The following is a 13,445-nucleotide window of genomic DNA, read 5'->3' as shown; positions in this document are numbered from 1 at the left end:
AATTGTTAAAAGAAGAAGTTTTTGTTTTGTTTTGTTTTAGAAAATTGTTAAAGTACTGTAAAAATGCAAACACGCTTAGATTTATCATTTTCAATTAATTTTCTTTCCAAGTATCCATGATAGAATAAATTTCAGCTGAATAAATGACTTTTATTTTTAAAAATCAACACTAAAGAATAAATTAGAATTAAAGTTAACATTGACACCAAAAACCCAACTAACTAAAACAGTAACTTTAAACCTCTGATGAGAGCTTTCTCCACGCTGATTTAAGTACTTTTAAGACTCCGCCCAGCCTACTAAAATGATTTCTTCTTGCATTTATTTCTTCTTTTGAGATGTTTCACTGTGTAATGCACATTCAAGGTATAATCAAGATTCACAAAAAGTGTTCCACTCAGATGCTCAAAAGTACAGCGTTTACCTCTCCACTTCAGTCACACTTGTTTCACTTGCATTTTCGGAGCCAATAATTATTGGTGCTGGTAGTAATGGTTCAGAAGTTTGTTCCAGCAAAGCAGATGCATCAAATTCTTTTGAGTCAGCTGGGATTTCCACCAATGTTAAAATGAATGTCTGTTCTTCATCTGGACATTGACAATTGTCACCCACTACTATAATTTCCAGTGGAAAAAAAAATAAAGAAATCTATTATTCAAGTTTCAAACCGTATTCTTCTCTTCTTCATGCCCTCCCCTCCACCCCCCCTTGACTAATTAGCTGTTAGGTGCTTGTTTCTCCAGGGAAAAAGACAATGGGAATATCATTCAGACAATATGCTTGCCTTCTTCTGAAACAAAATACTCATCATCACTCCCTGGAGCTCATAAAACTATTCATACTGAAGAATATTAAGCATAGCTATTGGAGATGGAGCTTTTAAAATGAATGTTCTAGTATTAATGAACAACTTGCTGTTCATTTAAACTTGTGTAATGGACAAATGGCTCTCTGTCTCTAAATGCTACTGTCAGGTAAGAGTTATTTTTTGAAGTGGCAGGAGTAGGTTGGATTTTTTCAATAAACTCAAGATTTTTCCTTTCCCCACTGACTGAAGAGGGCCTGAGAATTATTGTCAGAAACTGAACAAATGACAAATATAAATAATTTAGCCAAAAAGTTGGAAGTAACAGACAACTGCCAACTGCCATTAGAATGAATTTAAGGAGATAACATTTTTAAAGGTTTTTCAAAAATGGAAATCAACAGTGCTACTCTGTTACTTAACACAACTCTCATTTTTGATTATTTAAAGCTGTTATTTTGATCTTAATTAACTTCGGTTCTTTTCCTAATTAAAGATGATTTACAAGGCTCTGTTCCAAGACCCTTATAAGCATAATGACAGACCCCTAAAAAGAAATATTAACCCTAGAGTTTTTGCACATGCTCAGGAGTTTGGCAGGAAGACTGCAATCTGCATATGAAGAAATTATTCTGGGTTTCTGACACTAATTTTCTCATACCTTAGCCATCTATTGGTTCCAAACCAGCTCCATTTCAATTTGTTTTAACAACATGCAACCATTACCTTGGTACCTTTCACCACTTTTAATCATTTAGCAGCTGATTGCCAGGTAAAGAGGGAATTCTGTTTTCTTCCATTTTCTTCCCCTCTCCTTTTTCACTTGCTTGGACTTGCACAGTCCAGTCCACCCACCCAACACAACTGTGACACTGGCATCCACTTGACAATTCCATGAGCTCACTACAGTTCACTAAACCGGTGGAAAACTACACAAGTTCTCTCCCTCCACCACCTTCACATTTGGCAAGTGAGTCAATCAGAGGCTCATAACATGCTTTAATAAGTGCTAAACCCAGCAGTGGTAAGCAGTAGGATCTCCTTGCAGGGAGGAAAGAGCAAGAAACTCCCCTTCCATTGTTATTTAAACTTAGGGTGCCATTCCAAAAGTTCCCAAGTCTAGTTTGTGTTAATGAAACATAATGATAGGGTGGGGAATGGCACTATGCTGTGCATTCTTTTTTTTGCTTATGAAGTAGATTGTTTAACTATGTCAATAAAAAAACATTTTCATTTTGTTGATTCATCTTTGCATAACTGCAACATACACAAGTGTGGAGTTTTGCTGACTTAAAATATGAGCACATGCTACCTGAAGTCTCTTCTGTGCTGCTTACACATGGCTGTTGACAATCCTGAGCACACGTTTCATTCTAGAAATAAAATATTTGAAATAAAACAGGTTGGTAAGTCTGAGAAATAACTCTAGAAAAGAAGAAACAAACAAAACATGTCAAATGAAGAGCCAGAAAATCTAATGACATCATCATAATTACATTTTGTCAAGTTTTATTTCTAGCTAATCTAGGGTGAAGGATACTAGCCTGTCAAGGACAAGAAACACTTGGGCAATATATAATTCATATGCAGCTCACTGTATTGATAGTTTGTTGAAATAAATTTATACTTCCTACAGCACAACTGTCACTGATGACTCACACAACAAATTGCTCAGTGGCACTAAGAACATGAATTCCCCCAACCACTACAAAACCACTGTGTGCCAAAGACATTCACTAAGCTCTGCAACATACCTACACTTCGTCTTTTATAGCATGCACCTTTGCTAAGAACAGGAATACTCTACTACAAGCTGCCTCCTCCCACACTCTCTGCCAGTCCAATATAAGCTAAGTCTTTGTACCCTGTTCTAACCTTAGATGGGTCTTGATACATCTACAGATTGCACTGTGGAAACAAGCTACTACCCATCAGCTATTCCACTTTAAGTACATGAACACTGGTACCGAGCAACACTAGAAACCTTGAGTGAACTGACAATGAATCTCTCTCATGAAGAAATATGATATTTCTCTAGCACAAATATGCTAGAATTGGGATACACAAACCAGTGCAAAGCAATGGATGTGGAATACATACATTACTGCGGTCAAATAGAAAATGTAAAAGTTATGTTTCGAAATAAATGGAAAAGAGTAGAACGAAGGATGGGGGTCAATTTACACAAAACTTGTTTTAAGCAAAGCAAATGAAGGGGACAATGAAAATGTAGTGAGTCCAGCAGAACATAGTTTTAATTAAAAAAAAAAAAAAAGTAACAGCAAGAGGCCAGAGTGAATGAATACAGGAGTCTTAGGTAACTTCTTCCATCAAAACTCTTTTTCAAAAATCCTCAAAATTTTTCTAAAATTTATCACTTATTGCTGAAACCCTAAAAACTGAGGCTTGCAAAGACGGGGTTTGCCTGAATGATTAACTTTGATTATCCCCATGAAAAAAAATAAAGAGGGGTTTCATTCACCAGCTGACCTACCAGGTCTGTAAAATGGGTGAAGACATTTGTACTGGAAACCTCTTCTTCTAGAGTTTGAGAAAAGGGGCACTTCCAGACTGTAATTAAATTATTTACCTGAGCAAAGTTGATTGTACAGACGCTGTGCTCAGCAGGACAAGGATTTTGCATGGTAAGTCCATCCACAGAACTTTGATTCAGATAATCCTCTAGTCCAAGGTGAGATTTCTTATATATTGGTGATAAATTCCCTGAAGTCCTACAATCATCTCTCATCTCCTTCTCTGTTCTGTAAGATACATACCTAGTTAGTTAGAAACCAAGGCTGAATTCTGCATAATTATGCATTTAATGCGAAGCTTACATACAGAGAAACAGAGCACCTGTTTGAAAATTACATACTTCTACTACAGAAAACGCATAATCTTTAAATAAGTCTACATAAAGTTCTTCAGCAAAAAGCCCAACACCACTAATTGAAACTTTACTACTAAAGGCATGACCAAGCATGTAGTCTTACAAGCTTATTAACATTTCCAAATTGATCAGCTGCTTAACATTTCCTTTCAGACACAGTTTTCTGGGAGACAATTAATTAGCAAAGTAATTACCAAATACTGAAACAGCGAACACAAATTAACGTTTTACCTCCAGAAGTTGCAAGACAATATAGAAAAGCCTTAGAAGTAAAATGACAAACTAAGCTTCTGTGCATTATCTGTAAGCATATAATTTCCATCACAGATGTATTACAAAACTGCTTATTTTATAAGACTCTAGAAATGAAATCAAATACTAACTGATGATTTCTTCCTACCTCTCTGTTTTGTTCATTTGTTTGACAAGTTCCATACTAGTTGCAAAATTATGAAGAATTGAAGGATCACTTGCAGTTGGTCTGAGCAGTTCTAGTTCCACCCCCTGCATTTCTGCAGTACTTCTCAGCTCTGTAGACTCTAAGATATATAAATATTATTTTATAAATATTTATACATGCACTTGTATATATGTATATTTACACTTATTCATGTGTATATATATACATACACAGAAAAATTGTGTAGTTTCTTGTATATTATTTTTACATATAAGCTTTTGTCTATTAAAAATACTGACATGTGCATATAATTGCACTATAAAATCTATTCTTTTAGTGTGTACATAAAGTGTATACACACACAAGTTATGCAAAAACCATAGTAAAAATTTTGCTGGTCTGTATACACGGGTTACCATTAATGTAAATGATATATATACACATGATTCAACTTGCCTTAGTATTTTGTGGTTTCTTTTTTGCCAGTGGTATGAATATAATTAAAAATTTGAACACCCTACAGACCACCATTTTTCTGTAATTGCTTGAAGAATATAGAAACTATTCTGTATATCTCCCCTTCTGCCTTTAGTGGAAGGGAAAGACAGTAACAACAGGAAAAAAAAGTACAATGTACTGTACAGTATTTCTGTCATTGCCAGACGAGTAATTGCTACTGAGATTTCATTTTATTTGGTGTTGTATAAAACCATATCATAAACTTGTCTGTTGTTAAAGCAGTGATCCACAATCTGTGAATGTGAGCAGAAGTGAAAAATACCTTCAGCCTAGTTTTGTTTTACAGACATGAATCCATTAGAAGAAACTATTTCAAAACCCTAGGAAAAGAAACGGGCTTACCACTTTGAACTTGGTCCAGCTGTTCCACAACTACATTTGTATTAAGTGGCTCCTGAAGTATGTTTTCATTAGACCTCAATACTCCAAGGTTTGGCTGAGGCTTCAGGAGTCTGCCTCTTCTCAGTCTCTGATTCACCATCGGCAGAGGGCTATTACTACAGGTAAAAAGAAATGCCATCAACATTGCTAGCTGTCAAAAATCAAGAACTATGTGATAAAATCAGTGTTTTCAGCAAAGATCATTGCACAGAGAAGAGATAGGAGAGGTGTAGTAGATGAGAAAATGAACAGATGAAATACAGACTATAACTGTCAGTGAAGGCACGAAGGCTATTTGGCAGAACAACAAAAAAATAAAGATCATCTACACTGGGAATTGGAGCACACAAGTTTACTACAAACTAGTATGTTCTCTATCTACAGAAACAGATGAAATATGGAAAAAATGTGAGACCATCAGCAATATAACACTGATCGTATGAAATTAAGTTCTGGCTAATAATATAGTGAAAGAACCACCTAATTTGAAATCAAAATCTCTGATTATAATTTTTTCAGAATTGTATAATCTGATAGTGTGTTCAAGCAGTCAACAAGTTACAGTCTTCCAAATAAAGGAACATGTTCACTACCAGATTTTTCTGAAAAGCTGTTCCATCAAGCTATTTCAACGTTTGCAAATATTTTAACAAAACTAGAAGACATGATGATAAAAGATCAAATAGTTCCTTGACATTCATTTGCTCTAAATGTAGAGTACAGAGCAGCACTGACACATAAGCAATTTGCCTTGGGCTAATTAGCCATAAAGTACTTTGGGAAAATGGGCTTGGTAATTAGCAGCAATCCATACCAATGAAGTTCTCACATTCTTCCCTCCTCAACATAAGCATAATTTCAGAAGCTAAGAAAAAGTTCTACAGTCTCCAAATCACATATCAACATCTCAAAAATCATAAGAGAAATGCAAGAGGCATTTCCCATATTATATCACAAACATAAGCAGTGCTATAGGATCTCTTCCTAAAGTAATTTAATCAAAAAATAAAAATATTAATTAAGGTACTAATTGAACCTGATAGCATTTTTCTCACAATATTCTTCAACACCTGCTCCTGCATCAGTGCTTTGATCCTCTACATTAATGTTGCTTCCATCGTCACAAAGGACCAAATTCTTGGTGTAAGAGGCTGAAGAAACTAAGTACTGATCAGAAGTCCTATTTTGCTCAGAGTAATCGTGGGTCACAAGGCTACTGGACAAGTTCAATTCATCTTGAGTTGGTAACATCTGTGTCCATTCTGGTTAGAACAATAAACAAAATAGAAGAGCATAACTTAAAAGACAGAAATTAATATTCAACCAATGAAAGCTGACAATAAATTCTGTGTAAAAGTCTACCAAAAACTAGACTGAAAACGTAATTTCAGGTTACAGCTACTTGGGAAGCTATGTTCCAATTTAAAGGCCTGGAAAGATCTCTGATACCTATGCTCATTTAAGCTTGGATCCTCTCTTTTGTTCAATTTATGTGACCAACATAGATTAATTCAAGCATGTCCTTCTTTAAACAGCTCTCGAAACATCTTTCTAGCACAGTGATGCAGTTCGTAGTATCCAGTAAGGTGCCTTGCTTTTTCCAGCCAAGCTGCATTGCTTAGTCTCACTACACGTGTTACAATTCAACAGAACAAAATGCATAAAAGACTCCTGAATGCTTGCTATGCAGCAGCATGGGGAAGAAGCACGGACCCAGAAAGCACAAGGAAGGCTTTGTCTCAAATCAGATCATACCTTCAGTGCTTGTTTTTAACTGGAACATTGGATCACCCATTGCAAGTAAAGTCATGGCAGCTTCAGTGCTTCCATCATTAATTCCTGCAAAGTTGTTCACACACAGGTTAAAAGTCACAAGTATATTTATATTATACTTACCTGTATTCAAAAAAACATTTGACACTATCATCAATACATCGCAGAATGCATTTTTAAATTGTTGCCATTTATGGCTCAAGATACTCACTGACAGATGGCAATTCCCACTAAATTCAATATTCCCTGAAGGATATTACCTGAAGGAACTATATAGCCCACGGAGGACATAGTAGAACAGGCTTATCCTGGATCCTGTATTAGTAGCTGTTCCTGAAGGACTGTAACCAATGGGAAGGGCCCCATACCAGAGGAAATGTGTGAGGAGGAAGGTGTAGCAGGGGCAAAGTGTTAAGAACTGACCACAACCCCTGTCACCTCCTCCCAGGTAGGGTAGGGAGTGGCAAGTCAGGAGCGAAGGACTGATGCTGAGCCTGGGGAAGGGTAGGATGGCGGGGTGTGCCAGGATGATGTGTTTTAGTCTTTTTCTCTACTTCTAACCACCCACATCCACTTTTGATGGCAATAAAATAAATTATTTTTTCCTAAGTTGAGTCTGTTCTGGTAAGTGATCTCCCTGTCTATATCTCAACCCATATGCTTTTCCATTTTCTCCCACTGTTCAGTTGAGGAGGAAGATTGACAAAGTGGCTTGGTGTGCATTTCACAGCCAACCCTGGTCAACCCACCCACCATAAATGGAAAAGAAAGAGGAACCAGTTTAATTGCATAAATCCTGTAATATAAGCTGTAAAAATATAACCTGTAATATAGCCTGTAAAATAACCTGTAGCATTAATCCATATCTCAGTTTAAATCCCTGTTTCCTAATCTCTACCCAGAATACATCCCTTCAGCTATAACTAACCGGTCGTATAAAACAAACCATTTCCATCCTCCAAAACAATTGTACTGAAGTAAATCAAAGGAGCATAGCAGACTTTCCCTTATTCAACTATGATGGCAACCCATTAAATTTTAATTTCTCTTCAGAAAGACTGACAATGTATTTAAATTTCAAAGTGAAATCTATTCTAAAAAACAATAGATCTGTAAGAGCAACATATCTCACATGGAAAGAATATTTTCTTCTGGAAGGCTGTGGTTACTCTTTGTCCTGGTTTCAGTTAGAACAGAATTAATTTTCTTCCTAGTAGCTGGTGGAATGCTGTGTTTTGGCTTAGGATGAGAAGAGTGCTGATAACACCCCGATGTTTTAATTGTTGCAGAGCAGTGCTTATACCAAGCCAAGGACATCTCAGCCTTTTGCTCTGTCCTGCCAACAGGCAGGCTGGGGGTGCAGTAAGAGCTGGGAGGGGACAGACCCAGGACAGGTGACCCAAACTAGCCAAAGGGGTATTCCATACCATCTGACGTCATGCTAAACAATATATAGGGGTGGCTAGCTGGGGGGAGGGGACCGGACTGCTCGGGGTTAAGCTGGGCATCGGTCAGCGGGTGGTGAGCAATTGCATTGTGCATCACTTGTTTGTACATATTATTATTACTTTCCTATTATCACCATTGTAACATTATTGTTATTATTGTTATTATTATTTTGTTATTATTATTTTCCTGTCTTATTAAACTGTCTTTATCTCAACTCACGGGCTTCACTTTCCATTTCTCTCCCCCGTCCCAGAGAGGGAGGGGGGAGGGTGAGCGAACGGCTGCGTGGTGTTTAGCTGCCAGCCGGGTTAAACCACGACACTCTTTCACTATACTAGCTTAACAGTCTAGGATATTAAAGTCAGAGACCATAGTGATGACAAACCTATGAATCTACCTAATTTTTTATCATTTGGTCACACACCAGGTTAAGTTGTAAGTAAGCATTTCTAAAGTTTCCTCTTCTCCCACGTACAGCTAACTGCAGCATGGAAAGCATACATGGGACACAAAAAATGCGCATTCTGACCCTGAGAAACAGAAGTTCGCAGTGCTTGGTTTATCTACTTGATAAAGAACAGTAAGAAAGCAAATTGTTTAAGTCTCCTCCAAAATATCCAAGCATGCAGCATTTCATGAGCATTTTTCCTACAATAAATGAACTTCCTGCAATAATAACTGCTTATTAGTAGCAATGGGGAAGACATGAACAAATTCATTTCATATCTACCTTTGTCCACTTCTGGATTTTCGTTTATGGTTGCTTCCTTAAATAAAAAAGAAAAAACACATCAAAGATATAAATAAAGATATAAAGATAATAGATATAAAGAGAAAAGATATAAAATGAGTCTGCAATTTTAATCTAATATAATCGTTAATTCTCTGCCCAAAGGTTACCCTGGCTTTAAAATTGTATTTTAAATACTGATAATATTTTACAGTTTTCCATTATCAGCAGGTCAAGGGAGGTGATTGTCCCCTGCTACTCTGCCCTTGTGAGGCCTCACTTAGAGTACAGCATCCAGGTCTGGGGCCCCCAGCACAAGAAGGATGCGGACCTGTTAAAGTGTATTCAGAGTAGGGCCACAAAGATGACCCAGGGGCTAGAGCTCCTCTCCTATGATGGAAGATTGAGAGAGTTGAGGCTGTTCAGCCTACAGAAGAGAAGGCTCCAGGGTGACCTCACTCCAACTTTTCAGTATGTGAAGGGAACTTAAAAAGATGGAGGCAGATAATGACAGGACAAGGGGGAATGTTTTTAAATTAAAAGAAGGGAGATTTAGATTAGAGTCTAGGAGGAAATTCTTCACACAGAGGGTGGTGAGGCACTGGAACAGGTTGCCCAGGGAGGCTGTGGATGCCCCATCCCTGAAGGTGTTAAAGACTAGGTTGGATGAGGCCCTGGGGAACCTGATCCAGTGGTTGGCATCCCTGCCTACAGCCAACAGTTTGAAAATAGATTATCTTTGAGGTCCCTTCCAACCCGAGCCATTCTATGATTCTATGACATGATTCTATGGTGGTAGCCACATAGCTTTGTATCTACAATGAAATTAAACGAGACGTTCTTACAGTTGGTGAGGTGTTTGCTTTTTCCTCCCTCTGGATCACTGGCTGGACAGTTATATGAGAGAGAGTTTCTACATCTGTAGCCACCTGCACATCTGGGATATTCACAGATATATCCAGCTGTAAAAATAATTTGATAAACATTTCAGTTCATCAGCCCCAAAAGAAAATCCATCAAATGCCTTTGTTCTTTTATATAACGTATAGACTTAGCTGATATTGAACATCTAGTGAGATACCTCTCAAAAATCAAATGGGTTTTATTGGTTTTCTTACTTCTTCAGGTTTTAAGTGTTCAGGGAAAAAAAATCAGTTCTACCTTTTTTCTATGTAATATTTTCTAATGTAAGATTGGGGAATATACATGTACACACATACATATCATTTTACCTGTATTTTTTTTTCTCGTCTCTGGCACTGTACTTATACTGAGAACCTCACACATTTCACAGTTTCAGAAACAAGAACTTGAAATTTGGCCGAGAGGTTACGGTACTGGCAGAGAAATTCTTATGAAAATCACTGCTTAATCTACATAGTTTGCAAAGCTTCCACTTTTACTATTTTCCACTGAACTATTTAAATCTGCAAACAGCTGAGTCTTCAGGTATCTAATCATATCCAAGTATTCAAGACATCTGTGTGTTAAACCAGGTAACTTGATGACTATTCTCAAACCTAATATATTCCACATCATTGAAATGGAAATCTTTGATACCGTAAAACTTTCCCTGAAACACCTTTGCTCTCCATTATTATTCTAGAGTTTCCCATAGTGTTTTGACTGAGCTTTAAACTCTCTTGCTGTTTCACCCTGAGCAAGAAATAACGTGATTAATTCAGGATGCAAAAAAGCAGGATTTCAACAGAAGAGAGGAAGAAGATTAGTAGTAGGAAGGAAAAGTGAGAATTGGAGTGAAAGAAAAGAAGCAGTAATGATGACCTGAAGGATGAATGGAACTGGTTGGATAAACAGATTTGCAAAAAGGCAAGAAAACATGAGATAGGCAAAAATAATAAAATTACACTAATTCGTAATTCATTTAAAACCAAATACCTGTGTCAACCAAACATCCCTGCCACTGTCAAAACTATTCTTAATGAAGTAAACTAAATTGGGATAAAACCACCACCAAGTAGTAGCAGGTATTAGAATAAAGGCTTCTGTTTGAACAATCAATACAAATGTACATACACAGAACACAGCTACATCATACCTCCTCCATGGTTTCCTCTATCTGAATGGGAACAGGTTCAGGAGATCGAAGACCAACAGGAACAAACACTGGAGCTTTGTTTACTTCCTCTGGTGCAAAACATTCATCCTCATCATCAGGCTCAAAGTCATCTGTCTCCTCCTCTTCCTCCTCTTGAGAAGCCCGTAGAGTCACTAAGGTTATCTTTGAACTTCTGTGTTCCTTTCCAGGTTTCTTCCTATGAGCAGTTTTCGTACTTTTGCCTCTAGTAACACTCTGCTTAACTTCTTGTCTTTGATTCCCCTTCTCACAGCAATCAGCATCACATTCAGAAGCAAGAGATGAAGCAGTTCGTCGCTCCAAGCCATGCTTTGGTAGTGCTGTCTGTTTCAATGACCTCCTAGACTGCCTTCTAGAGCACAGAACAAGAGCATGTTTAAAAAATAATGAAGTCTAAGACTTCTCCCCTCCTGTTCCCCTCCCCCCAAAAAGCACCTTAAATAAAAACAAGCTCAATTAATAGAAAAGGATCACAGTTTCAGAGTGCTGAAAAGTTGCATAATGAAGTTTACAAGATACACAATTCTTTCATTAGAAACAGATATATATTAATTTCATTTTCAGCGACTTGGAAGTTGTGTGCTTTTTAAATCATAAGAACATTTCTAGTTCTCTGTTGCTAATACTGCACTAGGAAACCTAAACTGAAATTTTAGTTATCTAATGCCTAGAAAGTAAAACTGTTAGATGATAACTAATTATCTGTTCTTAATTCTTAGACAGTAATCCTTTGCATCAGCTAGTTACTGTTTCCATCCTCAAAATGATGGATGTGACCACTTTAGGAACCAAAAGTAATTCCAAATTCCCCTCTGCCCCAGAACAGCTTCTATTGTCAGCTGGTGGGGAAAGGAAACAAAATACTAGCAAATGGAACTTCCAGTGGTTTTTCCTTCAGCAAATCCCATGGTCCCTTTTTCCCTAGGATGGGTCATCCTCTTTTAAAATCAGGAATTTCTGTTGAGATCAAGGTAGACCCTGGAGTAGGTTGGTGGATGTGCTGGCTATGTTCATTTAATGAGTGTGCAGACAGGGTAAAAAGGCATCTGACATGATTCAAATGGAAAACAGAAGTACTGATATCCTGCACGTGTTCCCTCTTCCCCCTATCTTCCTCACCTCCTCATTTTCTCTCTCACACACTTCAAAACTATGGCTACTAATCAAGGTCTAAAGCCAAAAAAAAATAAAAATCAGTTTAGATTACAAGCTGAAATCAGCTGTTTTACCTTGTAAGATCGTCTGAATTTTTTTGCTGAGATGTAGAAGGTTGAAAGTCATCTTTTTCTACTTGGTTCTCACTCTCTGATGACACCTCTGGAGACTGGAATCTACTATTCTGCCTGATTCTTTTACAGGATGCTTCTTCAATAGAGTCTATAAAATCATGTTTTCCTGTAGCCTCTGGGAAGGATGCTGCTTCCACTATGTTACTAGAGCTCTGCTGAACAGAAGAGACAATCGCTATCATATTAATTGCCACATATTTTTAAACTGGTTTTGGTAACAGAAAATTTAATAAACAAAGGTTAAAGTTCTTGAACCTATGCTCAGCTGTAACCTGATAGTTTAGGATGTCTTTTTTTTCTTCATTGCTTAAAGTAGAATTGTCATTAGATAGTGTTATCTATGATGCCTGAATTTCCCACTGGTACTAAATAACATACCAAGTCCATGCTCATCTTATCACAAGCAGCAAAACTTCAACTGGAAAGATGAATTACTTTACGTTTTCTGAAACTACTTATTTATTTTAGAGAACAACATGAGGGAAGGAAAAGTTATTTTGTCTGCCCTGGGAACCAACTGGGAAGAAAAAACTATTGCAGAATGGAGTTTAAGTGTTATTCAATCACACACAGAAATATACCCTAAGCAATATTCTATTAAGCAGAATTACATCAAGGCTCTTTTTCCTCTGTAGGAACTGTAGTTTCAAGAAACCCAGAACTTTGCTCACTTACAGTGTTTCCTTTCACAAAGTTTCTACATGTATCTATTCTCACAAAAACAGCTACTTGGGATGGAATACAACTGTCACTTGAAAACAGTACACAATTCTGCTCAAAATGCGTAATTTTTTAAAACACATTAGTAAGCATAGTTCCATCAATTATGGGTACTTGGCTAAAATAAATGAGAGATTTTAGTGATCTGTCCCAAAAACAAGAATCACCAGATAAACTTGATTCACTTACTGCAACTTGTAACAGAAAAGGAAACAATCTGGGCTAGCTCAGGACTAGAGAGAATTCAAATAGAACAAAGTCTGAATATGTCGTTCACCTATGTATCAACTTAAAAAGTTGATCCATGCTACTATAAAAATATGGATTTTAGGTAGCATTTGATATTAGAAAGCTGCCTTAAAATATATTGCTCAAAGAATAACAAACATTA

General features: G+C 37.0%; 1 protein-coding gene across 4 annotated transcripts in view; it reads right to left on the bottom strand.

Annotated features, from left to right (window-relative positions):
• Positions 1-13,445, bottom strand: part of BDP1 (B double prime 1, subunit of RNA polymerase III transcription initiation factor IIIB) — a 58,438-nt gene that overhangs the window by 9,434 nt on the left and 35,559 nt on the right. Inside the window, exons 27-37 of one of the 4 annotated variants that reach the window (XM_032206093.1) lie at positions 12,275-12,489; positions 11,007-11,397; positions 9,793-9,909; positions 8,948-8,984; positions 6,751-6,834; positions 6,032-6,257; positions 4,957-5,111; positions 4,096-4,234; positions 3,396-3,567; positions 2,118-2,178; positions 425-614 (exon numbers count right to left, since the gene is read on the bottom strand). In XM_032206093.1, the coding sequence (XP_032061984.1) occupies positions 425-614; positions 2,118-2,178; positions 3,396-3,567; positions 4,096-4,234; positions 4,957-5,111; positions 6,032-6,257; positions 6,751-6,834; positions 8,948-8,984; positions 9,793-9,909; positions 11,007-11,397; positions 12,275-12,489 (1,787 nt within the window). The remainder of the gene's footprint in view (positions 1-424; positions 615-2,117; positions 2,179-3,395; positions 3,568-4,095; positions 4,235-4,956; positions 5,112-6,031; positions 6,258-6,750; positions 6,835-8,947; positions 8,985-9,792; positions 9,910-11,006; positions 11,398-12,274; positions 12,490-13,445) is intronic. The other 3 variants (XM_032206095.1, XM_032206094.1, XM_032206096.1) reach the window with 3 other exon arrangements.

This window comes from Aythya fuligula, chromosome Z (genome assembly GCF_009819795.1).
Source record: "Aythya fuligula isolate bAytFul2 chromosome Z, bAytFul2.pri, whole genome shotgun sequence".
In the NCBI taxonomy this organism is placed as follows: Eukaryota; Metazoa; Chordata; class Aves; order Anseriformes; family Anatidae; genus Aythya; species Aythya fuligula.
Note: the sequence above shows the minus strand (reverse complement) of the source record. Positions and strands in the feature narration are given on the sequence as shown.